The 25141-nt window shown below is 32.2% G+C and overlaps 2 protein-coding genes across 15 annotated transcripts in view; one reads left to right on the top strand and one right to left on the bottom strand.

The window, feature by feature from the left end:
* Window positions 1-25141, top strand: part of LOC126733567 (arginine-glutamic acid dipeptide repeats protein-like) — a 140113-nt gene that overhangs the window by 5010 nt on the left and 109962 nt on the right. The gene's annotated exons all lie outside the window — the stretch shown is intronic.
* On the bottom strand, window positions 10701-16850 carry LOC126750046 (uncharacterized). The gene is made up of 4 exons (XM_050459551.1): window positions 16676-16850; window positions 16298-16609; window positions 15378-16243; window positions 10701-10793 (listed from the first exon to the last, which is right to left on the bottom strand). Exons 2-4 carry the CDS (start codon window positions 16593-16595, stop codon window positions 10701-10703), a joined length of 1257 nt encoding a protein of 418 aa, XP_050315508.1. The 5' UTR covers window positions 16596-16609; window positions 16676-16850.

Raw genomic sequence — 25141 nt, forward strand, 5'->3', positions numbered from 1 at the left:
GCAGAAAAATTGCATATGACTTTTATGCGCATCATCTCAATTGCATTTAAAATTCATTACACTAGTTTTAAAAATACTTAAATTCACTTTGTTAGAATCACATCATTTCTTGATTTCAACATGATCTCTGCTAACTGTGGTATTTAGATTTATTGCCTTTGTGTCATGCCCAGGGTTGGGTACGTCGAAAATTTGTCATATTCGACGCTATTTTCGACGCGTCGAAAATTATTTTTTGACACCATTGATTTTTGACATATTCGACTGTCGAAAATATATTTGGATATTTTAATTGGAGTTTGGAACTAAATACTATACTATACAACTAGGCCTGACTAAAACCACAGAATAAGTTAGTTATAGTACAGTAAATAACTCTACCTCAATGTGTATTAATAGATATTAATATATTGTTTAAAAAACAAAAAAAAAGTCAACTTAACAGGATTTCAAACTTAAAATACATTCACAAATGATTGTAAAAACGGCATTTAAAATATAAAATTAATATTCGTCACTTTTATTTTCATCCCTTATTTTTATAGATGGTAATAAATATAAGTCAGTTTTTTTGAATTTTCTGAGCTGAGTCTATTTCTCAGCCTTGAATGAATGAAAGACCAGTTTGAGAAAAGTCTCTCGAGCTGTGCTGCAGAGGCTGGTATTGTATTCAACTTCATGGCTAACTTAGCCAGTTCTGGGTAATGTCTTTCTGCCAATCCCCAGAAAGTCTGCACATTTGCGATTTCTTTGGAAAAGTTTTTTGAAGAAATTTTTATTATTTTTATAAAAATGGAAATCATTTAAGGCAGTGGCACCTAAATTGTCTATGAGAAAGTTTTCCACATCTCAAATTTGTTCTTCAGATAACATTTTACCCCTATACTGTGGATGTAAAAAATTGGCAGATAAAGAATAAACATTTAATGCTTGTTTTTGTAGTTTTTTCACAAAATTATCATATTGTTCAAAACGATCTGGTAAACGCAATCTCAACCATTCCTCAGCTGCATCCGCAATTGAAGTCTGTGTGCTTTGTAATTTATTTAGGAGCTTGCATACAGGATCAAATAGCTTAACGCTATCCTCTACTTGCTTCTTTAAATTTTCATCAAAAACGAGTTTAGTTATATTAGGTTTGATTTTTGTATTATCTTCTGCAATCACATTTCTCATAGCCTTTAAGTTATCTAAAAAATTAATGAAAAAGTCTCTAAATGAACACCAGCGTATTTCTCCAGGTAATATTATTGTTTTTCCATTATGTTTTACAACACTTTTTTCTAAATCAGGCTATGAAAATTCTCTTAATCTAACAGATTGTATTCTTCCTGCAATAGCATCTGATACCAATTCTTATGCCAAAAGATTTGCAGTATGGCGAAAGATTTGCATTATTGAGACCGCTTTTTTTCAACTCATTTATTAATAAAATATCTGATGAACTTTCTGTAAATAGTCTATTATACGCGGACGATAAAAAAGTTTTTCATCGAATTGACAGCATTTTGGACTGTATTTTACTTCAAAGTGACTTAAACAAACTTAATGCATGGTGTAAAAATAATAACCTGTCTCTAAATGCTGCTAAATGTAATGCTGTTTCTTTCAGTTTAAGGAAAAAAATAATTATTTATGTCTATACCATAGACAATGTCACAGTCCCTAGATCAACAGTTTTGAATAACTTAGGTGTAACATTTGATAGCTCTCTTTCTTTTCAGCCACATATTACAGATATTGTCCAACGTAGCTACAGAATGCTAGGTTTTGTAATATGTAACTCTCATAATTTTAATAATATCCTCAGCCTAAAAATCTTATTCTTCTCATATGTCAGATCCATACTTGAGTATGCTTCTCAAGTTTGGTCCCCTTATTACCAAAACCATATAAATGAGATTGAGGGTATACAGAGAAAATTTCCAAAATTTCTTTGCTATAAATGCAATGGAGTGTACCCAGAAATCGGTTTTCCACATGCACGGTTACTGGAAAGATTTTTCTTTCATTCTAGAAGATAGAAGAAAGTCTGCTGATTTGCAGTTCTTTTTGCAGTCTATATAAATTAGTGAACAACTTAATCGACTTGCCAGAAGTATTACAAGAACTAAACTTTCACATACCTCGCATATCAGCCAGAAACTCACAAACATTTTACCTACCTAGACCAAGGATTAACATTAACAAATTTTCTCCACTGCGCAGAGCCTGTTACACATATAATTCTGTTCAGGGTCAATGTGACTTATTTAACTGTAGCATAGCAGATATCAAAAAAATACACTATTCTTAGTAAAACTTTGTTTTTTTTTCTTTACTTTTCTCATTGTTTTTCTTTTTAAGCATTTCCTTATTGTTATTGATTGTAAATGTTTTTTTTTCCCATTCAGTAATTGGATGTGTTGAATGGCGTAAATAAAATAAATAAATAAAATTATCTGAGCAGATTGCATAAATATTAGTATTATATATTTCTTTCGCTAAAGTGACGCACTGCTCGACAATTTCCTGTAGTTTATCCGCAGTTTCCTTTTCGCCTGTAAGATCATAAGATTCTAGGAAAGCTATATCACCTCCTACATTGTGAATAAGGCAAACTACATTCTTTGTGTTATTAGAAGAATTTTTCCAACCGTCAATCAACATAACGGATTCCGCGCAGAATTCCGGTACGCTAATTTGTCATCTATCTCTACACGTACACACGACACTAAGCTAATACAACAGATAAAACAAAATAAATCAGCTTTTTCTAAAAAGAAGCTGTTTGATAAAACTATTAGAAGTCAAATAAACCGACTGGAAATTTACGGCGCGTCTGCCGTAAGCCGGTTTAAGTTGAGGGGATTCCCCTGAATTCGTGCTCTGTTGTCTATGTTCTAATAGAGAACGTATCTTAAACGATTTCAAGGGCATTACGAGCGATCAAGAGGCCGGCAAATATAAGCACCGGACGACGCGGTCCGCGGTCCCTAATATGCGAAAAAGATGGGCCGATAATATTCGTCATTTTGACAATATTCGACGTGATTTTCGACGCGTCAATACCCATCCATGGTCATGCCACAAAATTGTTGGATCATCCGCAAACTGGATAAATTTCCCCAGAATTACAAGATTCGCTGTGTCATTAATATAAATGAGGAATAAAACTGGTCCAAGAACTAAACCCTGTGCGTCACAAGCTGCTCCCTGGAAGAGACATCATCCACAGAAACACTCTGCACTTTATGGTCTTATTATGCAAATAAGACCCGAACCACTTAAGTTTCCACAGCAGTATTTCATGGTTAACACAGCCTTGATCAAGTCACAAGACACTGTAGCAGCAGCATCACCACTCCTTAAGGTTAAAAATAAGTATTCAAGGCATGAAAAGATTGCTTCTGATGTTCCAGGGCACTTTGAAACCCAAATCACTACAACCTAGTAATTTGCTTTTCGGTTAAATATAACATGAGTCACTTTTTAACCAATTTCTTAATGATTTTTGAGATGACTGAATGAAATTGCCCCTCCAAGTAAGATTCAACAAAACTAGATTTTATAAAGCCTATTTAAGAATTATCTATTTACTTCAGAGTACAGACCCAAGAACAGACTTGTGAAATTGAAAGAACTCGTCCATAATCTCAAAGAGACTGAAGAAGTAGAGAAAAAATAAAAAACCATAAGTCTCAGTCTCAAAATATTTTGTCCATGCAAACATGTCCCGAAGGTTACATGTTTTGCTTAAAAAAGCATCATCAGACCTACAATAAACAGAAAAACACACGTAATTAGAATAAAACCCCATACAAAACAAAATCAAAGTTTAAAATTAGTTAAAATTACCTTATAAACTTGTAATAACACACTCACAAGATGGCTTGCTTAGTACTGACAAATAAAATGTAAATTCGGAAATTACCAACATATTTATAATAAAAAACAATAACATGGCACAGAGATTTTCACAAAAAGTATAAAAAAGTAAAACGTGACTAGTGTAGGATTTGAACCCACACTCTAAAGTAAAGCTTGGTGAAATACTAGACCCTAACCACTTGTGAAACTTACAATGTTCCTAAGCTCAGAAGAAGGAAGAAATCTCTGAATCTGTATGATGTGAAACCCTTTGCTTTGTTGGAGTGCAAATAATAAGTTTCAAGACCCTACTGTAAATCGTATCAGGTTTCTATATGCATGAACAAATTATTCTGCCAGCTCTAACTTATCTAGTCTAATCTACCAAGAAATGTACCTACTATTGAGAAACCTACCCTTTTTCTAACACTTCAAGATATACATCAGGGTTTCACGAAATACTTTTATAATCTTCTATCTTGAACGTCTTACACCATTAAGCTCCAAAAGCTTTTAAGGCCATATGGCGAAAAAATCGAAAAAATAAAAAAAAAAAGAGTCAACATCGGTGGGTGCCTAAATAACGGCCCCGCCCGCCCCTGTTTAATAAATTACAAGCTGGTGAGATTATCGGTGCTGCCAAACAGATTGAAGTAATAATAACTAAGTGCCGGAGGCATTTTCGAGGGGTCGGAAATAAAACACTTTACAGTTAGTCCCTTGCTTATTTTACATGAATGTGGTGCCGAAGCGGGGCCCGCCTGTTACGAATACTGATGAAAATACCCACCGATCGACCCTTAATTTACATGAGAATCGGCCATGACAAAAGAATGAAAATGACGCGGTAATTGTGGGTAATCGCTTATAGGAATATGTAGTAATGTAATTTGGGATTGTTTTATATTCTTTTAGTAGTCAAGTGGTAGATTAATGAGTTTATTGTCACATACCTACCTCCTCATATTGTTCTTCTCACTATTAACTTAAGAAACCCTTGGTACATATACAGGGTGTCTAAATGTTATGTAACAGTTAAGGATCTACAGTTTAAGGGTTTTATCGGGTCTTATGGTATTTGCGTGCATCTTACAGTAAAATTTGTTAATATAATCTGCAAAATAAGAATAAAGGCTGTACAACATTTAAACAGAGGCCGCCATTTTCAAATTAATTTTGACGTTGACAGATGTCATTTTAGTAATGGCGCTCTTTGTTAGTGTTACTTCCAACGTTGCCAATGTTAAGGACTTTCTAATGATTTGTAAATTAATTTAATTCGTCTTCTCATTTAATTAACAATTTTAATGTTAATTTGCTATAAATTATAAATGCTCACTTCAATCAATGATGTAAAATATTGCAAAATATCTATGCATACAAGTTCCATAGTAAGTGTAATGTTTTTTTTTTATGTGGCAACACCGAATGATATGTCATTCCAGCACAGCTGAGAAGTGTCAACTGTAACTGTCAATTTAACATTTTCTTTGTTTACATTTTAAAATAAATTATTTTTTATTGAGTTTTTTAATTAAATTATTACTGTACTGTAACAAATATTTTGGAATTGATAAAAATACTGTTTTATTAATGTGGATACAATTAACGTTTGTTTAAAAAAAAAACAATTGCACCTACCAACCATCCCGAGAAACTTATAATAAAGTAAAACCCTTTTTTATTCAAAAAACTTTCACCCTAAAAATTTTTTTTTTCAAAAATTCTCAGTTGTAACATACATAGAACATTAAATGTCTTTAAAATTCCGTTAAACACAAAACCAATATATTATGATTATATGTTCAAATAGGTAATTAAAGTCATGTAAATGAGCTGGTTGGCGAGCAGAGAACCAACTAATTAGCATTGCATGTAAATATGAAAAAACCTTTAGAGAAAATTATATATTATTATTACATAAATATGTTTTTATTGAAATGAATAATTAACAGTTTTTATCATGTGAAACGTAAATTTTAAACCCGTCAATATCAGTGATTATACTAATCGAGGAATGAAATATGGCTGTGATGCTATTTTATTGAAATAATGTTGATAAAACTGTTGAAAGAGGACAACATACACATATAACATACAGCAAGAAATTCATAAAATCACAGTAATAATAGCATTTGGACATACAGATTACCGAGAGTACACAGAATTAATAAATCACATTGTCGGTATCACACCACAGGAACTTTTATTTGAATCTTATTACTTTTTTAAAAGTTTTAGTTTGCAAATTTACTGTAGTACAACATTTTCCCCATGCTGTAATGCTGTAACTCATAACCGAATGAAAAAGTGCATGATATGTATTTGTTAGGGTTTCCAGTAAAACTGTTCCAGCCAGACTTTGACTCAGCAAAAAAACTGTACTTCTCACTCTCTACATATTTTACTAGTGTAGATCCCACTTCAGTTTTGAGTCCAGGTTATCAGGTTTTATGGCAGAAATGTTGTAATAACAACATTGACATATCGATGGTGTGTTTCCATATGTAGCTATCTATAAAATGCTTTATATTTAGGAAACACAAAATAAAGTTTAATAGGCTGTATCAAATCAAATCTATAAAAAAACAGATTTTAATAAAACTCATCTTTTTATTTATATATTTTTTATTTGAATAAAATGAAAAAAAAATTCTTAAAATGACCCAGATTTTCGAAAAAAACATAAATAATAACTTATTTAAACAGGAAAAATGCAGATAGCCATATTTGGCACATAATACTTTCTCAAAGTTGTAGTGATGCGAAAAGCTATAAACTTAAAGAACTAATTCTAAACATAATAATGAAAGATAAAAATAATTATTAATAACATTCTTGTAAGAAAAAGTCTTCGCCCTCAGGGTCATTTACATCTGGAACCACTGTTTCATCCTCATCAATGGTTTCGTCACTACTTAGCAAACTTGTAAAAAGGTACCGGCAGTCCAGAATTGCAAATTTCTATGAAATGTTTCAGCTTTAATGCTGAAATTTTCCTCTTTTCCTCGTGTAAGGGTTTGAGACATTTTTGCATGGAAGCAACTGTCACTCGGCTTCCTGTGTGTGGAAGAATCATTATACTGATAAAATCTTCATCAAAATCTGTTTTAATTTTCATTGTAAAAGGGAATGCCTTTTCATACCTAATCCACTCAATATGATGCCAATTAACCACATTCCCATCTTGATCCTTGTTTGGGTTGATCATAATTAGCTTTGCCAGGGTTTTCCAGTCAACAGAAGCTATGTCTTTTTTTTGAAAAACTTAGTACTTAGGGTCATTTTTTTTTGCATTCCGAGCAATGGTTACCCATTCATGCGGCAAATAAACTGGGACATTTTTGGATGCAATTTCAATTCTTGCATGCAATGGGTCGTATGAATAAAAATGAGCATTTAGTATCTACTCATGAATTTGGAGCAAATACTCCATGTCATATGAATAAAAATAGGGAGCAGATGCTCCACTTGAGTAGGTACTCTTATGTATAATTTGCTGTGAGTTCATTCTCAGTTTTCCTATGAATAAACATTTGTTGATGCTCCTCGGAAGGAGAATGTACTCCACAATTTTGGAGTCTGATATATAGCAGACTTCAGTTTGTCTACGGCAGAACTATGGCTGAGTTCATTCTTAATTTGCGTTCTAAAAAATATTACAAACCTAGAAGGCGTACCTGTGATCGTGATTTTAAAGTGTTATATCGATTTACTAGAGAACATGTAGAGTGGATATCAAATCACTTTTTGGGTACAGAATCTGGAGAAAGAAGAGGTGGTGCTATAAATAACATTGATAAAATGAAAATATTTTTGAGATACGTTGGTGATCCGGGTTTCCAATCAGGAGTAGGAGAAGATGTTGGTGTTCATCAAAGTTCTGTCTCAAAAGTAGTGACGGAAGTTACTGAGAAGCTAATAGAAAAATGTGGTCTGTGGATAAAATTTTCTCACACTGCTGCCGACATAATAGAGGCGAAACAAAAGTGGCAATCAAATTATTCTTTTCCTTGTGCATTGGGCGTGATAGACTGTACCCACATAAAAATAAAAAAGCCACCTATTCATAGCGATGAATACATTAATCGCAAAGGATATCACAGCATTAATGTCCAAGCCACATGTAATTCAGATGAGTGGTTTACAAGTGTAGATGCTTCATGGCCAGGATCTGTTCACGATTCACGGATTTGGAGCAATTCAGAAATTTCAAATATTGCGAGGAATGATTTTCATAGGTCGCAAGCACTACTCTTAGGAGATGAAGGATATGGTATAGCACCGTGGCTAATGGTACCTTTTAGAAATCCTAATACACCACAAGAACGTGCTTATAATAATTTATTTACAAAGGAACGTGTAATAATTGAAAGATGTTTTGGTCAACTAAAACAACGATTTCCGATGCTACAATATAAAGTGCGGGTATCCATAGAAAAAGTTCCAAAATTTGTCTTATGCTGTTGTATATTACACAATGTAGCAAAATATTTAAAAGATGAGCTAGATCCTATGGAGCTCCCATTAGAAGATATCCCACTTGCGTATCCGGCAGAAGAGGAGTTGGATAATAATAATATTAGAAGAAGCGGGCAACGGAGGCGATCTGAGTTAGCAGATGTCATTCTTGCTCTCGCTTGAAGTAAGTAAAGCGTGGAAAGAACTTATTTATCATTTTTATTATTAACACTTTAGAAAAATGTTTTTGTCACATGTTAGAATTCTTTATTTCGTAAGTGATTCTAAAAAGTATTGACACATTATAATTTGAAATATGCTTGTCCATTGTCAGCTTGAATGATATTATTATTGCTTGAATTAGATTGTTCATCAACATCTCTGTTTAGCTGTCTCTTGAGTTTTTCCTCTTTCATTTCTAAAACTCTCAGTTGTTTCAGTAAAACTAGTCTTTGTAGTTCGTTATTCGAGAGTTGTTTAGTAACGTTTGTTTCATATTCTTCGAGAGGACCTTTATTCCTTTATTATGTTTCTTTTTTTTAGGTGCATGTTGTACTGTACTAATAGCATCATCATTTGCTGCACTCGTTTCAGAAGCAGAAGTTGATTGCCTAGGGATTGTATCTTCATGGCCGATTTTCGTCTCTGTTTGTTGTATGCCGACGGATAATGCTCCTAAAATGAAAAATTAAGTAAATATTCATACAGTTTCTATATTAAAAAATGGACAAGTGATAAAGTTTCGTAAATAATATTGTAACTTTTTTTTGTTTTTAAGCTACAAAAATGTCTGTCTAAAATACTTGATCAAATGTTAAACAATAAGTAATTAATTATTATAAACAACATAACTTTATAAATCATTAAATTTTCACAAAATAATAAATAATAGCAAACTTTAGATAGGTTCACTAATATATATGGTAATTTAAATAAAGTTACTTATGAAGAAGATATTAATTAATTTACCTGGAACTTTTGCAAGTACTGGATTTGTGTTGCCTTCCATGATTTCCAACAAAATCTTTTCCCAATCCTGCAGCACAATTTTCTTATTTCCAGTCCTGTTTATGTCAGTCTTTTTCTTGAGTCTGGATTTCATATTATTAATTTTTTTGTACATTTGACTTGTCGTTATTTGTGACCCGAAATTCAGCTTCCACTGTTTGTTAATCAGTTCTATTGCTTGGCTTTTTGACTTTCGGACAGCTGGTGTTTGTGACTTGGATAAAAGTATGGGAACATCACGTAGCATGTTTACAAATCCCATTTGGGATTCGCAGACTTCAGTTTCTTCTTCACTTTCACTCATTGCACACTGATACTTGAATTTATACTAATACACGAATATGCGAAACGCGGCACTTGTTTATTTGGTGTTTTTTCAGGTGCAGACTTGTTTGGAAATATCGAGTATCTGCTTTATGTATTCGGAGCACATACTCCTCTCAGCGAATTATTTTTATTCATATAAAACGGAGAACAAACCAGCACTTCATGCTCATGCTCATGAGTACATACTTGGAGTTTCAACTCAAGTGTTATTCATAACAGCCATTGAATCGCATTCCATTTGGCTGTGTCCTGAAACCAGGAATTTTTGGTCAATGATCTCTATCGGTAAAACTTGTACGGCATAAATAAACATAGCGGCAACAAATTGATTTTTATTTGGGCCTCCACATTTGTCACTAAAGATACTTTTGAGGTGGTAGAATAAACAAGATGCTATTTCGCGCGGGCCACGTGAACCTTCTACTTCAGACCACATGTAGCATTTTCCAGAATTATCTCCACAGTTAAAAATAGTGAAATTGTATGTGGCTAACTTCGTCTTGTAAAAAAGAATGGGGTTAGTGGGATCTTTTGGCACATACAATACTTGTTGCATATCAAAGTTGGCGGAATGTATTTCTTTAGGATTTTCCTTTGCTGCATCCTTATCCAAATTTTTTTCCTATCTGGCTCTTTCTTTATTTTTAATGTGATCTTCATAGTTTTGCAGCAAATTTACTTTAATTTCCGTGTTAGCAGATTCATACGCTGTACATGTTGGACATTGATCCTTTCCAGGCTTATGGAATGATAAATTAAAATGAGAATTAAAAATATGGCGATTGAATGACTCCTTTAAACATTCCATATTTTCTTTGGCACAATCTTTTCTGCAGTAATGAGAAGAGACTGTAGGAAATTTCTGAATATGTTGTTTTAAAAAATTTACTGCATCTTCTGATATTTTAGAGGTACCATAACCTCCTCTCTTATCTTTTTCTGTGATGTTACTATTTGGGACACGTTTTTTAATGGCAAAATTCAGAAAATTAAAAAGGGATTTAACACCAAGGGTATTAAGTAGCATTGTTCTACATACATTTATTCTAGAATCCTTAATGCACAGATAAAATTTCATAGATCTGACTGCTTAAAAAAACGTAAATGAAGCGTTCTGAATCAGCTGACACGTCCAAACAAGGAGCTAACTGCAAAGCGCGCCAAAATTTTACTTAAAACAATTATTTCCAAAACAGGCTCTGTGATTTTGGAGAGATATGAAATTCACAAAAATATATTTTCACAGTTCCAAAAGTAGCTATGTGATTTTAAAAATATTTGGACCTCATTTCAAATTGCAAATTTTGGCGCCAAATTTAAATTTATCGATATAGCCCCTTTTGGAACTGTTAGAAGCCCTTATTTTCAACAAGGCTAAGTAAATAGCTCAAAAATACAATTTTTCAAGATAGCCACATTTGGAACCAAACCATCGATATGTTATTGTCAACATTGAGTTTGAAAAAAAACTCAAATGAAAGAAGAGTAATTAATTTAAACCTGGCAAGAACAAAGCACGAAGAGACAAAAGAACAATTAAAAACGGAGCTACGTAAGGTAAAAGAAAGACCAAGCACAATAGAAATAGTTCAAGAATAAGACAATTCCCAACTTACTTACAAGAGTATCAAATGAATACTGAATTTGACAATGAAGCCAATTTTGCAGCACTTTCAATAGGGTATCTCTTATCTGATGTTCCACAGTTCTATCAAGAGACTGAGAAATCATAGTAAAAGGGCAATAGCAAAACAATACATGGGAATTAGTACGTATTAAAAGGTCATTGCCTGGAAGTGGGTTTTTTGAGAAAAAAAGGTTAATGGACAAGTGGAAAAGAAACCAAGACTGAAGAGGTTTATGCTCGAGTAGCAAGGATGGTAACCTTAAGAGTTTTGCTGTTTTTATACATTAAACATGCTTGGAATGGTATTCAATTGGATGTAAAGTCAGCTTTTTTAATGGAATTTTAATAAATCCTGTTGAAACCAACATGAATAAACCAATGTGAAACCCAATTAGTTTACAGATTTCTTAAGTCTATTTTAACAAAACTTTCATTGTTTTGGATTCAAACGGTGAAGTAGCTTAGATGACCTTAGTGCTATAGAAATTAAGTTACATAAAAGTTTCAAAATAAGAAAGTTACCACAATAAAATAATATTATTTCTAGGTTTAGAAATTAATTATGTTGGTAATAATGTTTTTATCACACAGAAAGATCTGGTTAGGAAAGTTTTAAATAAATTCAATATGAATACTTATACTTACTTGTAATCCATGTGAAATTGTGATGCAAATTAAAAATTACAAGTAAGATTGAAAATATTCCTTATCAAGAATAATTTGGGGATCTTATGTAAATCGTATTGGGATCTATAGATCAGATTTAAGTTATTCAATTTCCTATTTTAGCCGAGTTTAGAATAATTACAATGTTGAACATTGGAACTATGTTTAAACATGTTTCAAAATATCTAAAAGCAACAGAAAATGTTGGTCTTAAATATTCAAAATCATTAGCTTGTACCGAACTGTATGGTTATGCAGATTCAGATTTTGTAAATGATGATGACAGAAAAAGTATTTCAGGTTTTGCTATAAAAATTGATAACATAAACGCCTGGAAGTCTTCATAAAAACAGAACAGATAATTGATATTGTTAAATAAAAAGTGACTGGATTTCAGTTTGCTATTTCTTAATGTTAATAAATCGGACTTTATATGTTATGACTAAAACTGGCTTACCCACGATTGAATCAATGAAAATCATTATTTGGATAATAGGGTTTGTAATTGTAATGCAAAAGTTAGTGCAGTGAACAAAATTTAATATCTTGGTGTATTTTTTGACAATCACTTAAAATGGGGCTACCATATACAATAACTAAACCATATGCAGGTTCTGGGACTACATCTTTTGCATCTTTTGAGGTAACTAGTGCTTTATAATAATTATTAAATTCTTCGGGAATGTCCCCACTTTTACAAAGTTTTAGTAAATCTGCTTTTTTACTGGTTATAATAGCTCTGGGCCTATTGTATGCTTTTAAAAACTTAAATTTTTCTAAAGTTAGTGGCTTTCCTTTACCTAAAACATTAATTTCTTTGTATTCCGATGTATGGTCGTATCTGTATTGAAGAATCCAGGGTTTACACTTCAGGTATTTAAAACACTTCACTTTTAACCAGTTTACTTTCTCACCAAGCGTGTTTTTAATTTTGATTTTCATTACCGATTTCGAAAATTTTTCAATCTCCAAAAAATCACCATATTTTAATTCAATTACATTATAGGGCTTCTTGTTTGACCTTGATGTTATAGCCATACGAAAGATTGTCATCCAGGATTACTTCATCTTCAAGTAATCCTGGTCGCACTATGTGGCAAATCATAAATAAATCTTGTGGCAATAAAACTGGAAGGGTTAGAGATTGTAGTCTTACAGCGAATGATTTTAACAACTTCTTTTTGGGTGTAGGTCAGGGTATCATGTCAGGAATGCCAATTTCAAATATTGATCCAATATCATTGATTCCCAAACATGATGTTGTTTTTTCTTTCAATGAAGTATCCTATAACAAAGTCCGTGATATTATCTCCAGCCTCAAAAATAAAAATAGTAAGGATATTTTTGGTCTAAATGTTAAAATATTAAAATCAATTACAAATGAAATTATTGTTCCACTTACAAATTTAATCAATTTGTGCCTTAAAGAATCATGCTTTCCATCTGTTTTAAAGGAGGCACTTGTAATTCCTTTGTTTAAGAAGGGTGATTGCAATAAACCAGATAATTACAGGCCTATATCTCTTTTACCAATTGTGTCCAAGATTTTAGAGAGGTGTCTAGCTGAACAGATTGTGGACTTCTTTGAAAAAAACAACTTATTTAACAAATGTCAATTTGGTTTTCGTAAAGACAAAAGTACAGTTCTGGGCGTCTTGGATTTGGTTTCAGATATTCTTGAAGGTTTTCAAAATTTTCAATATGACACAGTTCTTTGCTGCGACCTGAGTAAAGCTTTTGATTGCGTCGACCATGGGGTCCTTCTTGGAAAGCTCAAAGCCTATAATTTTAATCCATCAAGCATTCAACTTATGAAATCTTACCTTGAGGGCAGGTGTCAGTCTGTGAGTTTTGCTGGGGTGGCGTCGGCAATAGGCGATATTACAATGGGTGTGCCTCAGGGGTCAATTCTGGGACCCATTCTTTTTTTAATATATATCAATGATCTTCCACTAATTAGTGAATATGCAAAATTTACCCTCTTTGCCGATGACACTACAGTATCCTTTCGGGCTGACACTCTGGGTGCTTCCCTGGAGGGATCCCTGGTGGCGCGGGAAGGAGTTGAAAGCTGGTTCTGCAGCAATCGGCTTCTCATGAACTCAGATAAGACACTTAAAATCATTTTCTCTATGAGGGAACTTGGGCAGGTGGAGTCTGCTGACACAGCTAAATTCCTAGGAGTCACACTAGACCAACGTTTACATTGGGGTCATCACATCAACCAACTGACTTTAAAGCTAAACAAAGCTGCCTATCTAATAAGAGGGCTCAGTGATAGGGTCTCAGCAGCAGTTCTGAGAACTGCATACTTTGGTGTTTTCCATTCACACTTGTCATATAGTATTCTAGCCTGGGGACATGCATCTGATACCAAACGTGTGTTCGGTATACAGAGAAGGGTGATAAGGGTACTAGCTGGTCTTGCATATAGGGAGAACTGCAAGGCAGCCTTTAAACAACTTGGCATTCTCACCCTGCCCTCAGTGTACATTTTGGAAAACCTTCTGTATGTTAAACGTAATACTCAGTCTTTTACTACTCGCCAAGATATACATGGCTATAATACTCGCCATAGAACTGACTTTGTACCTCCTTACTGCCGTCTGGAAAGGTGTCGGGATGGACCGGGCTTTTGGGGAATAAAATTATTTAATGCTCTTCCCTCTGAAATAAAATACTTACCTCGAAACAGTTTTAAAACAAAAATCAAAAAAGTTTTATTAGTGAATGCTTTTTATTCATTAGAGGAGTTTTTTAACCACATATTTTAAGGTGATTTTACTGTGTTTTTATAACATCATTTATTGTTTTAGTTATAGTCGAATTTTAATTTAATGTTCTTAGTGTTAGCACTGTTAAGTAGTCTGTTTTGACTTTACCTATGTATTTTTTGACTTGTGTAAAATTTATATTACTGGCATCAATAAAAATTATGATTATGATTATGATTATGAAGAGTATAAACCGGAACATGCTTTTTGGCTTTCTCAATTGAGCCATGCATACTGTCAACTTCCATGTAACTATATGGCCACTTTCTAAAAACTTTTGTTCTATGATTTGTAGATTGGGGTTTATTTGAACTAGATAGAGCAAGAGAGCACTGATGTTTTGGTTGCGATTTTGACCGCTGCACGTATCTGAGAAAAGAGATATTTCAGTTACTGCTTTCGGAAGCTTTTCAATATATTATATATAATATACATATAATATAATATATTATATATACAATACAATATATAAACAGGTGCCGATCTCCAAACTGCCCCTTTTTCCATTCACCTCAGTCCAAACATAGCATGCAAAACGCATTATTTGGTGGTGCCATTTCGTATATTGTCAGATTGTATGTGCACAGTTTCCTGCTGTAATACATAGGACTTACATCACTGCTAGGAATCTGAAGAACACCTTGTAAATCAAACGTACAACATACAAAGGTATTGTCATGTAATGCTCTTTCTTTATCTTTAATTTTAGCAGCATTGCAATCTTCTTTTCTTAACACGTGGGTCTGATATATTATATTTTCCAGTTCTTTTTTCTTCTTATCTTTGCCACTTTTATACTGCATACAAATTTGGCACTGATCTTTTTTTGGCTTATAGAACGAGTAGTTGTAATTTTTGCAAAATATCCTTCTATAAGTTATAAGTGAAATAGGTACTAAATCATCCTTTTCACAAAATTGTTTATAAAGAAAATGCATCTTTGCTATGGTTAGTTTGGAATCCAGATACTGCCGTTTAGTAGACTTTCGCGTGTAATGAGATTCCATTACAGGAAAAGATTCAATATGAGCCTTAACTTTTTCGTAATCTTCAGATTTAGTTTTATTATGAGGTTCCTTTTTTTCCCGTTTATCATTACCGCTAAATAATTTTCCTCCTCCTAGGATCCTAAAGGCAAGTGTTTTAATGAAAAAGCTTTTGCATACTCTTACAGTTGTGTCATTGTGGTAAAAAAAGAAACTTTTCGAGTCTTCCCTTGGTTTTTTCATGCTTGTGCGTTTTGCTCTTCGTCTTTCAGGCACTTTACTTATAACATTGTTTAAAACAAAATCTTTTCTTCTGTTAAAATCGCAGCTCCAATAGTTTTTACAAATTATCATTCTTTTTTCTAAAGAAATCTTCTCTGTACACTTAAAACGACATTTTGAGCAATCAATATTTTGTGGGGCTTTAGCTTCGACTTTCTGACGCTTAGCGAGATTCTTTTTCCATTGAAAAGGATCTGATTTGTTCCAACGGGTTCTTTTCTTTTGAAAATTGGTAGTTAACGGAACATGGTTATCCGTAACATCTAAAAAGTAGAAATTTCTATTTAATTTAAAATTTTAAAAAAGTATTAACTTACCCTCTTCATCGGAGGTTTCTGACGAAGAACTATCAGGGACGTAATCTTGATCGGAATCATCTAAAACATTTCTTAATTCATAAATAGTGCGTTCTTGATCCGAATTTAGCTCGGAGGATATTATTGTCTCATCTAAATCTTCACCTTTAGTCGAGGGACCAGCTACATTATAATTTTCGAATTCTTTTCTAATATCTAAATCTACACATTCAGTTTTTGAGCCATAATTCATAATTGTTGCTTCAGGCAATAGCAGATCCAAAGGCTTACATACAAAAGGCTCTTGAACTTCCGCCATTAAAAAACCACCATCTAAAATGCTATACGCAACTATTATAGCTATAGTTAAACGCACATAAAATATTAATAACAATCTACCTGTGTTCTCATTAAAATTGGCAATTTTGTCTGGGCTTGCCTCTAAACATTTATTCTCTAAATACGGGTTAACCTCCACCACCGTAAAATTAAAAGACGCAGAAGCCTTACTAGCTACATTATTTTCTTGATAAACTACTAAAAAATGAAAATATAAATTAACGTCTTTGCAAACCAACTTATAACATTTAGGAAAATACCTTTACATTTTTCTTTTCCAAGAACCATTTTTACCATTGCTGCTCCTCGCGACATAATTATTTGCAAATTTTTCACTGTTTTAAGTCATAAAAACACACAAGTTAAACAAAATATTGCGAGAGTTAACACCACGTTGTACCAGATTTTTAAGGTTATGTCTGAAGAACTGTGCAGCCAAAACAAGATAAATACAATTTAGAGTTTAGTGCATACACAGATAAAACGGATCTCTTAACATAAAGTAAAACGAGTTTAAACCAAGGCCGCCATGTCTTTGGATATAGCCAAATGAATATTACCTTAGGAAAAACTTACCACATCCTTAGCTTTAGTCTACTACTATTTTGAATTGTTAAGTAAATATGTCCTAATTGTAAGAACAGCAAATTATTTAGTTATTTGGTCTAAGAGAAGAAAAAAAAAGAATTTTCTCTCCCCAAGGTCATTATGTTTTTGGTACAAGAGTCTTAATCTTAACTTGTGTGACAACAAAACGTGTGATCTTCTCATATGTACATAAATGTACTTGTCTGAAAGACATTTCTTTGACGGAAATAAATGAATGGCTTAAAATCTAAAAATTTAATGGATACAAGATCATTAAGTTCTTACGTCAAATATTAAATATCTTGTATTAAGAAATTATTTACTTGACCTAAAAATTATTATTTCGGTTTCGAAAGATAACTTTTCAAAATTTCGTAATATAACTCACAAAAAAATATAAAACTAAGTTAAGCCTGTCAGAAAACACTATAATATTAATTAGACAGCTTCACACAATTTTACTTTTTTTTGTCGATTACGACTGTTCACAACCAAATATACGTATATACGAGTATATAATATCTTTATTGTATTTAAAGCCCCTTTATAATTATGTATTTTTTTATTAAAATGTATCTTATGTTTTCATTTTTCATAAACTGTTTTTGATTTTACTTTTTATATTTTATTCACTTAAATAAGTTTTCGCATTCAATATTAAATATCGAAGCAAAATTTATAGCGCTTTTTACGAGGTTTTTTCGAGGATATAAAAAAGAAAAGAAGATAAAATAATAATAACACACTTTTATTTTATATTATAGAAGTCATAAGTTTCACAAAATACATACTAATATTATATCGTTAATATTTAACGTCAACGCAAAATTAAACTCTCTATTATGCTATGAGCATCAAAAAAAAAAAAATTAAAAAAATCTGTAACACTTATTGCACTAGTCTTATTTTTTAAAATTATTTTATGAAACCAGAAGGTAATAACTATTGTCTAGGCTAATGGTTTCTAAGTTATTTACATTTCCAAAACTCTAATACTTGTAGCTAATATATGCTAACTAGACTAACCACCCATGCATAACTTAATAGAATATCCTGAAAAAATTAACATGATGAATGACAATGAAACATTGAATTTATTCCTTACTATTACGATCACACTGTATATTATATATATATTTTTCGATATAAGAGAAAAAAAATTAAACGTATATTTTTATAAAAAAGGATTACTTTTCACAGTTACATAAATGTTTGCGCCAAGGATATTTATTTTGTCCTAAAATGGTACGATTCTTAGCTCGAAATAATTATCTTATTTAAAGTACATAACCTTTCCTTCAAGATTTTAATTTTAAAGTAAGAAAATTCTCTTCTGCTAAGATTATATTTTCTTCTTTTATATATTTTTTATCTAAGATACAATAATAATTTACACAACAGCTTTTAAAAATCAATGCATGCTTATTTAGTTATTTATAAACTAATCTAGGTATACCTATAAGAAAGTAAAAAATGCATTATAGCCCTACTGAGTATTTTAAACCTACACACGCATATATAGGTACCGGTATAATTTAAAAACAGAAATAAAAACCACATATATTTATAATATAAATATACCTTCAAACACAGGCCACAAGTGTTCCAAAGCATTCCGCTTTAAAAAAGAGAAAACTTCACTTACTTCAACTTCAAAATTCATGTTGTCCATGTTGAAAAAACCAAATTCACACACAAAAATGCGATTATACATCGTGTCGCGTTGACAATGCCGCGTCTAACTTGCTAATGACCGGAACGACCAAAGGACAAAGTTCCGACAAAGGGAAAACACCGGGGTTATACCTACGCGACCCAACGCAAGCACCTGTGACGTTAAAGCAAGAACGTACTCTTTAAACAAGTATCGATAAATTCACAATATTATTCTTATAGACAGTTGTCTAATAGCAAGGATTTAATTCGCTAAGATAATTAGAAAATAATGCGAAGAACGTGGATTATCTTTTGACAAGATAACGTGAGTTTGAACTAAATGTATATCCTTAATTAAAGATAATTAACAGCCATGATAATATATTTTCTTGTAATAAGAAGTCATTTTTATCTGTGTACACATTCAACTAAAAAAGCATTCACGCTACAGCAAAAACAAGATATGTACCATATATCTAAATAAACTAACAATTATTTTATATTTTGATAAATAACAGTACAGCCAAAACAAAATAAGTGGCACTTGACTGGTTTTTAGTGAAAAATCATATGTCTTTTACTAAAGTTAAACAGCCAAAAAGAGGTAAGTACCACATATCTTATTTGTGCAGTTAAATGAACAAAAAAAATGTGACATGCAGTTGGGTTCATAGAAGATAGGTGTACATATCTTTTTTTTGCTGGTTACATTTTAATCAAAATGGAGTTATGTTGTTATTGCATATGCGAAACGACCCTTAATTGCCGTTAGAACCTTATCTTCTTTTGGCCCTACACGTAGAAGCAATTTTTAAATCTTAAAATGCACTTATCTTAAAAAAATTTAAAAATTGAGTTATCTTGTTTTTGCAGTAACCCGACGATGTATTATTATAAGACCTGTCATCAGGTTGCTGTGTACTGATAAACTTTCAAAAAACATAATCAATCACCAAAATAATATGTGATCTATACAGAAACAGTCTATGCAAATTCCTGCTTTGGGATTTTCTTTAGTACAAAGAAGTCTGTTTTTTATAGTCTTTCTTTAACCATTAGTAACCTAGAAGTTTTAATGTATAGACTTTATTATTGTTAAGTAAGTTAATAGTATAATTATATTGGTGCACCAAATCATTCAAAATTTATTTTGTACCTACTTTAAAAAAAAAAAATAGTTGTTATTGCTATTGTTATATAAATAACAAAGACATAATACGGGCATAACCGAGATTAGTATCTTACATCCCAATATATCTATCCAAGGTAGGTAATGCCTCAATCATCATATTTTCAATAGGTCTTCCAGAGAGTAAAAAATGAAAATCCTCGGATAATTTAAAGGGCAATTTAACTACCAAAAAAAAAACCGGAATGGTACGTTAAAATACACAAATTATAGACACGTATCGCGTAAATTACCGCAGCAAAAATATAAAATTAAAAACGACCGTGTGTGCCGGCCAAACAACCTGACGAAATCCACATGAAACAAACAAAAAAAAAACGAATTTAATGAAAATGTTCCGCTTAAAAGCTCACACATAAATAAACCGTTTTAAATTTAGCTTTTATAATAATTTTATAATGGACAGCGCGCGTATAGGTTCTATTATTCCCAAGTAAATCGTTATATTTATAGTTTTAAATATAGCAAATTGAATATCAGAAAATCAGCCAAAACAAGAGTGACACATAAAAGTTCTTGCTCCAAACAGTACTTATAGTTTTTAAGGCAGATTCTGTTTACCGACGAAGCTTAATTTTTTCAGAGAGACAAACATTAACTACCATAATAACCACATCTGGGCAGATAAAAATCCCCATGCCATAGTTGAAGTTCATCACCAACAACAATTTTCTTTAAATGTAAGGGCACAGAGATTGAATGGGGAAACACACTCGTTTTTTTCACACCAAGACATACTTCCAGGACTTCTTGAGGCGATACCCCTTAGATGTTAGAAGAGTAATGTGGTTTATGCACGATAGGGCTCCTGCCCATTTTAGTTTATTAGCACGTCGTTATTTAAATGAAGCATATCCAAATCAGTCCTCAGTTTTGGCCATCTCAGTCACCAGATATGAATACACTTGATTTTACCACATGGGGTCATTTAAAAACGTTGGTGTACAGGATTCCGGTACTGGATATTGATGACTTGAAAAATCGAATCATTAATTCATGTGCCGTAATTCAAAATTCTCCCGGATTTTTTTATCGGATTCGTCGACAAATGCACCGACGTACAGATTCTTGCATAGTGGCAGAGGGTGGTTATTTTCAACATTTTTTATAATTATTTAATTCCTTTTTTTCATTTGATTTAAAACAATAATTCCATCTAACCACATCTAAACATTAATAATCAACACGTAATACATTTAGGTAGACGGATCTTATTTTTTTAATCGAATACGCAACCTCGGGCAAAAGAAAGTCAAGACATCAAATTTGCTCAGAAATAATGAGAATTACAAAAACAAACGTCACTGGTACAAATTTAAAAAAATAGTGAGCCTCAATAAATGCCTTTTGATGCATATAGAAAATGCATACCAAATTTTATTAAAACATCTACAGGGGTTTTACCGGTATTATAAAAAAAAACATATATTTTACTTCAATTTTTACCCCCCGGTATGTCAAAAGTTAGGACTTTTAGGACATACATTTATATAAAGTTTTTTTCTTAAACTTTACCCAAGAATAAGCTCCTGAATTTTTTTGCATGTATTTATTAACACCCTGTATATTGTTTAAAAAAAATATTAATCTGTCTCTTTAAAACACTTTTGAAAATTTTTTTATGACACTAATGGGTCGGTAATTACTTAATATTTGCCTTGGTCCCCAGACTTGAAAATTGGAGTCATAACGGAAATTTTGAACTGATCCGGTACTTTACCTGTATTAAAAATTAGTGTGTTTAGATATATAAGTGAATTTTCTTTATAAGTTTAACGCCAATTGTGTCTATTCCAGGAGCACTATCGTCTTTTAAAGTACTTATGTGTTTTATTACTTGATGGTTTCCATCTACAGGTCTTAGAAACAAAAATGCAAGTTATCTGTGATTATTTTTTGTTCATTAATTGGTTTTTGAATTTTACCTACCATGTATGAGCCGTTCAGTGCAAAAGTGCTTTAAAACTCCCTTAAAGTAGAAATTTAGAAAATTGTTATTTTGCATCTGGATGAACTAAAAAATCACAGTAACATATTCTTTACTTTTTTGTACATATTTATAATAACCCTATACTAAAATTTCATATGGTAAACATTTTTACCGGTTGCATTAATTACATTTTTGCCGCCCAATGTCATTCTTCCAGTAAGTTCTTTTCAAAAACATAGCGAAAAAGTGGTATAACTTGGAGAGTTATATCACTTTTCCTCGTAACAGTTAACCAAATTTCACAAAACTGATGAACCAAAGAAAAATAATAGCTGTAGTATGTTTACTATGATATCTATTACTGATAAAAGTGTTCAAAAAATATAGAGCTTGAAGAGCAAAACATTAGCACTACTTATCTTACATACTAAACTTACAGTAAGAAGAGTAAGAATAAGTTATTAAACAAATTAATCTTCAACAGAATCGGATTATGGACCACTGTCAACAGCATCTTCTTTTGTCAGTAAGTCCAGGAAGAACTGATGCTGAATCGGGGGAATCCACTGAAGAAGTTCTATCATATCTTTTTTCTTAGCTACAGTAACTGATCTACACACTACGTACCATAACACTAAAAAAACCTGACTAAACAAGAAAAAGCGAAATTAATAGTACCTGGCGCGACATCGGAGCAGCGTGGTGCCTTGACTTATACCACTATTCCAGCGAACGAATCCATTATGTTGAGAGGAATAACGTTAGGAAGCTCTTATCTAATCTTAGCTAAGTTAAAATTTTGACTTATACCAGTTTTCGACTGAATATATTAGACCAGTAGAAACATAATTAATGGTATAACTCAAAAATTAAAAAATACTTACATATACCACTTTTCCTCTGAGCGGCTCATATGTAGTTGCAACAATTTTAACAAAATAGTCATTACAATAATTGGCCATACTTTTATTATCAGGGAAAGAAGTATTATTATTATCTATTATAGGTGGTTTGGTTTTATTTATTTTTTTGTTTATCATTATTTGTGGCATCACTTATCAAATTATAGACTTTTCCAGATTGGTTCCCGCATTTCGGAACTCTTGCTAAAAATACTCGTAATTTAGTCTTTGTATTAATTTTTTGAAGAATTTTTATGTAACTTTTATATATTTTGTTGTCTGTTTCATTAAAATTTAATAAATGTTTCTTTTTCATGTTGCCTTCATGCTTAGTACTTAATATTATCCCCTTGGTTATCCAGGATTTGCGTTTATTTTCTTCCTTTATTTTACGCAGCCCTATAGTACTATTTCTATCAAGTACATCAGTTATTATCTTGTAGAATTTGTCAGTACCTTATTACGTCACCTTTTTGTAATACATTATCCCAGCCTTGTGTTCTCAACTCTTTTTCATTAATTTTTGTAATATTTTAGTAACAATTCCTGTTTAACTATATGCCCTAATTTTCTCTTTGATCCATATGCAAATTAACCATAATAGGATAGTCAAATTATAGATTACAAAATGTATGAGTTCTTATATTTATTTTATTTTTCACAAAAATAGGATCCAAGCATGAGCTTGTACCAGAAGTTATTCGAGTTGTTTATATTTATATCCCTAATAAGACATCGGATTGAGCTTGCAATTTGTTATCCGTTAAAAATTGTTCTAAATTTTCTATAAAAAGTTATATAGGCACATAATATTAAAAATGGTGTAATTATTTTTTTAAATAGGTAATAGGGGAAACTGAGTAACAGTGAGACACGGGGAGCAGTAAGACATTCGAAATTGCTCCGGTTCTTTGTCCAGTCAAAAGATATCACTGCTTGTGTATCTTGCTAGCTTGTCTATCTAGCTACATTGACAGTTACCGATTTCCTATTCGCTTGATTTTCATTCGTGTTTGAATTAAATTCTGTCGCGTTCACGTGCCTTTCGTGTGCAAAAAATAAATATATCAACAGGTAAGTTAAGACTTTTTTGTAAAATTAAGTCGAATATTTAGCAGTTTGTTAGTATTACCATACAGTTATGTGTAGATTAGCTAACAAAATAAGACAGTTTAATAGAGCAAAAGAAATTTGAGGTTAGGGTTATGATGTTTTTTTTTTAACTTTAGCGACAGTAGGTAACAGTGAGACGGGGTACATTGAGACATGTCTCATTGTTACCCAGATATTATTAAAAAATATAGAACTCACTTCTTTTTTTTAGAATTTTATAAAAAAAGTATTCAGAATGCCGAGGAAATCCACCAAGGAAAACAAACTATGGGACATTTTCCGAGGAAACTATGAAAAGGGCAGTTGAAGCTGTGCTTAGCGGCCGTAGCACCAGATCTGTTGCGAAACAAGAAAATTTTAATTTCCAGACCTTATCTATAGGTAAAAAAAGTTAGTTTAATCATACTTACCAAATACATACAATATCTATTTTTAGATATGTGCGAAAGAGAAAATCCAGTCAGGATGAATTGATTCGGTATATACCGTATTTAATACCGAGCAAGAAAAAATTCTGGCTGATTATATTATTAAATGCTCTCAGATGTTTTATGGGCTCCCTCTTCGTGATTGCCGTAAATTGGCTTATGACCTAGCGTTCATAAAGCATTTTAAGATGCCTCCGAAATGGTCCGTTAATAAAATGGCAGGAGAGGAGTGAATGAGAAATTTCATAAGAAGAAATCCAAATGTTGGATTGGATGATCCGTCTGGTTGGATGAATGCCGACTTGTTTTTAAAAGTAATGGAGCACTTTATTAAGCACACCTCTAGGTCGAAAGAAATATCCAAGTCTTTTACTTTATGACAATCATGAGAGTCATCTATCCATCCAGGTTATCAATCTTGCTAAGGAAAATTGCGTCACTATTGTGACATTTCCACCACACTCGACCAATAAGATGCAACCTTTAGACGTTGGCATTTTTAAGCTTTTCAGTATTGCTTATAATGTTGCTATAGATAGCTGGCTGATGCAGCTGATCCTGGAAAGCCAGTTACCATTTATCAAGTTGCAGGTTGTGTGGGGGAAACATATCAAAAAGCAATGACTTCCGCTTTTAAAAAATGCGGAATATTTCCCTTTGACAGAGAAATATTTACAGGTGACTTTTTGCCATGCTCAGTCACTGATAAACCTCAACTAG

This window comes from Anthonomus grandis, chromosome 2, assembly GCF_022605725.1.
Source record: "Anthonomus grandis grandis chromosome 2, icAntGran1.3, whole genome shotgun sequence".
Taxonomy (NCBI): Eukaryota; Metazoa; Arthropoda; class Insecta; order Coleoptera; family Curculionidae; genus Anthonomus; species Anthonomus grandis.

Bases quoted from the DNA above. Each gene is read 5' to 3' on its own strand.
- LOC126750046 (XM_050459551.1), bottom strand. From the start codon at position 16,595: ATGGCGGAAGTTCAAGAGCCTTTTGTATGTAAGCCTTTGGATCTGCTA. The intron at 16,244-16,297 runs GTAAGTTAATAC...TCTACTTTTTAG, and splicing joins AGAAACCTCCGATGAAGAGG to ATGTTACGGATAACCATGTT. The intron at 10,794-15,377 runs GTATGTTGTACG...CGCGCTTTGCAG, and splicing joins CATTACATGACAATACCTTT to TTAGCTCCTTGTTTGGACGT.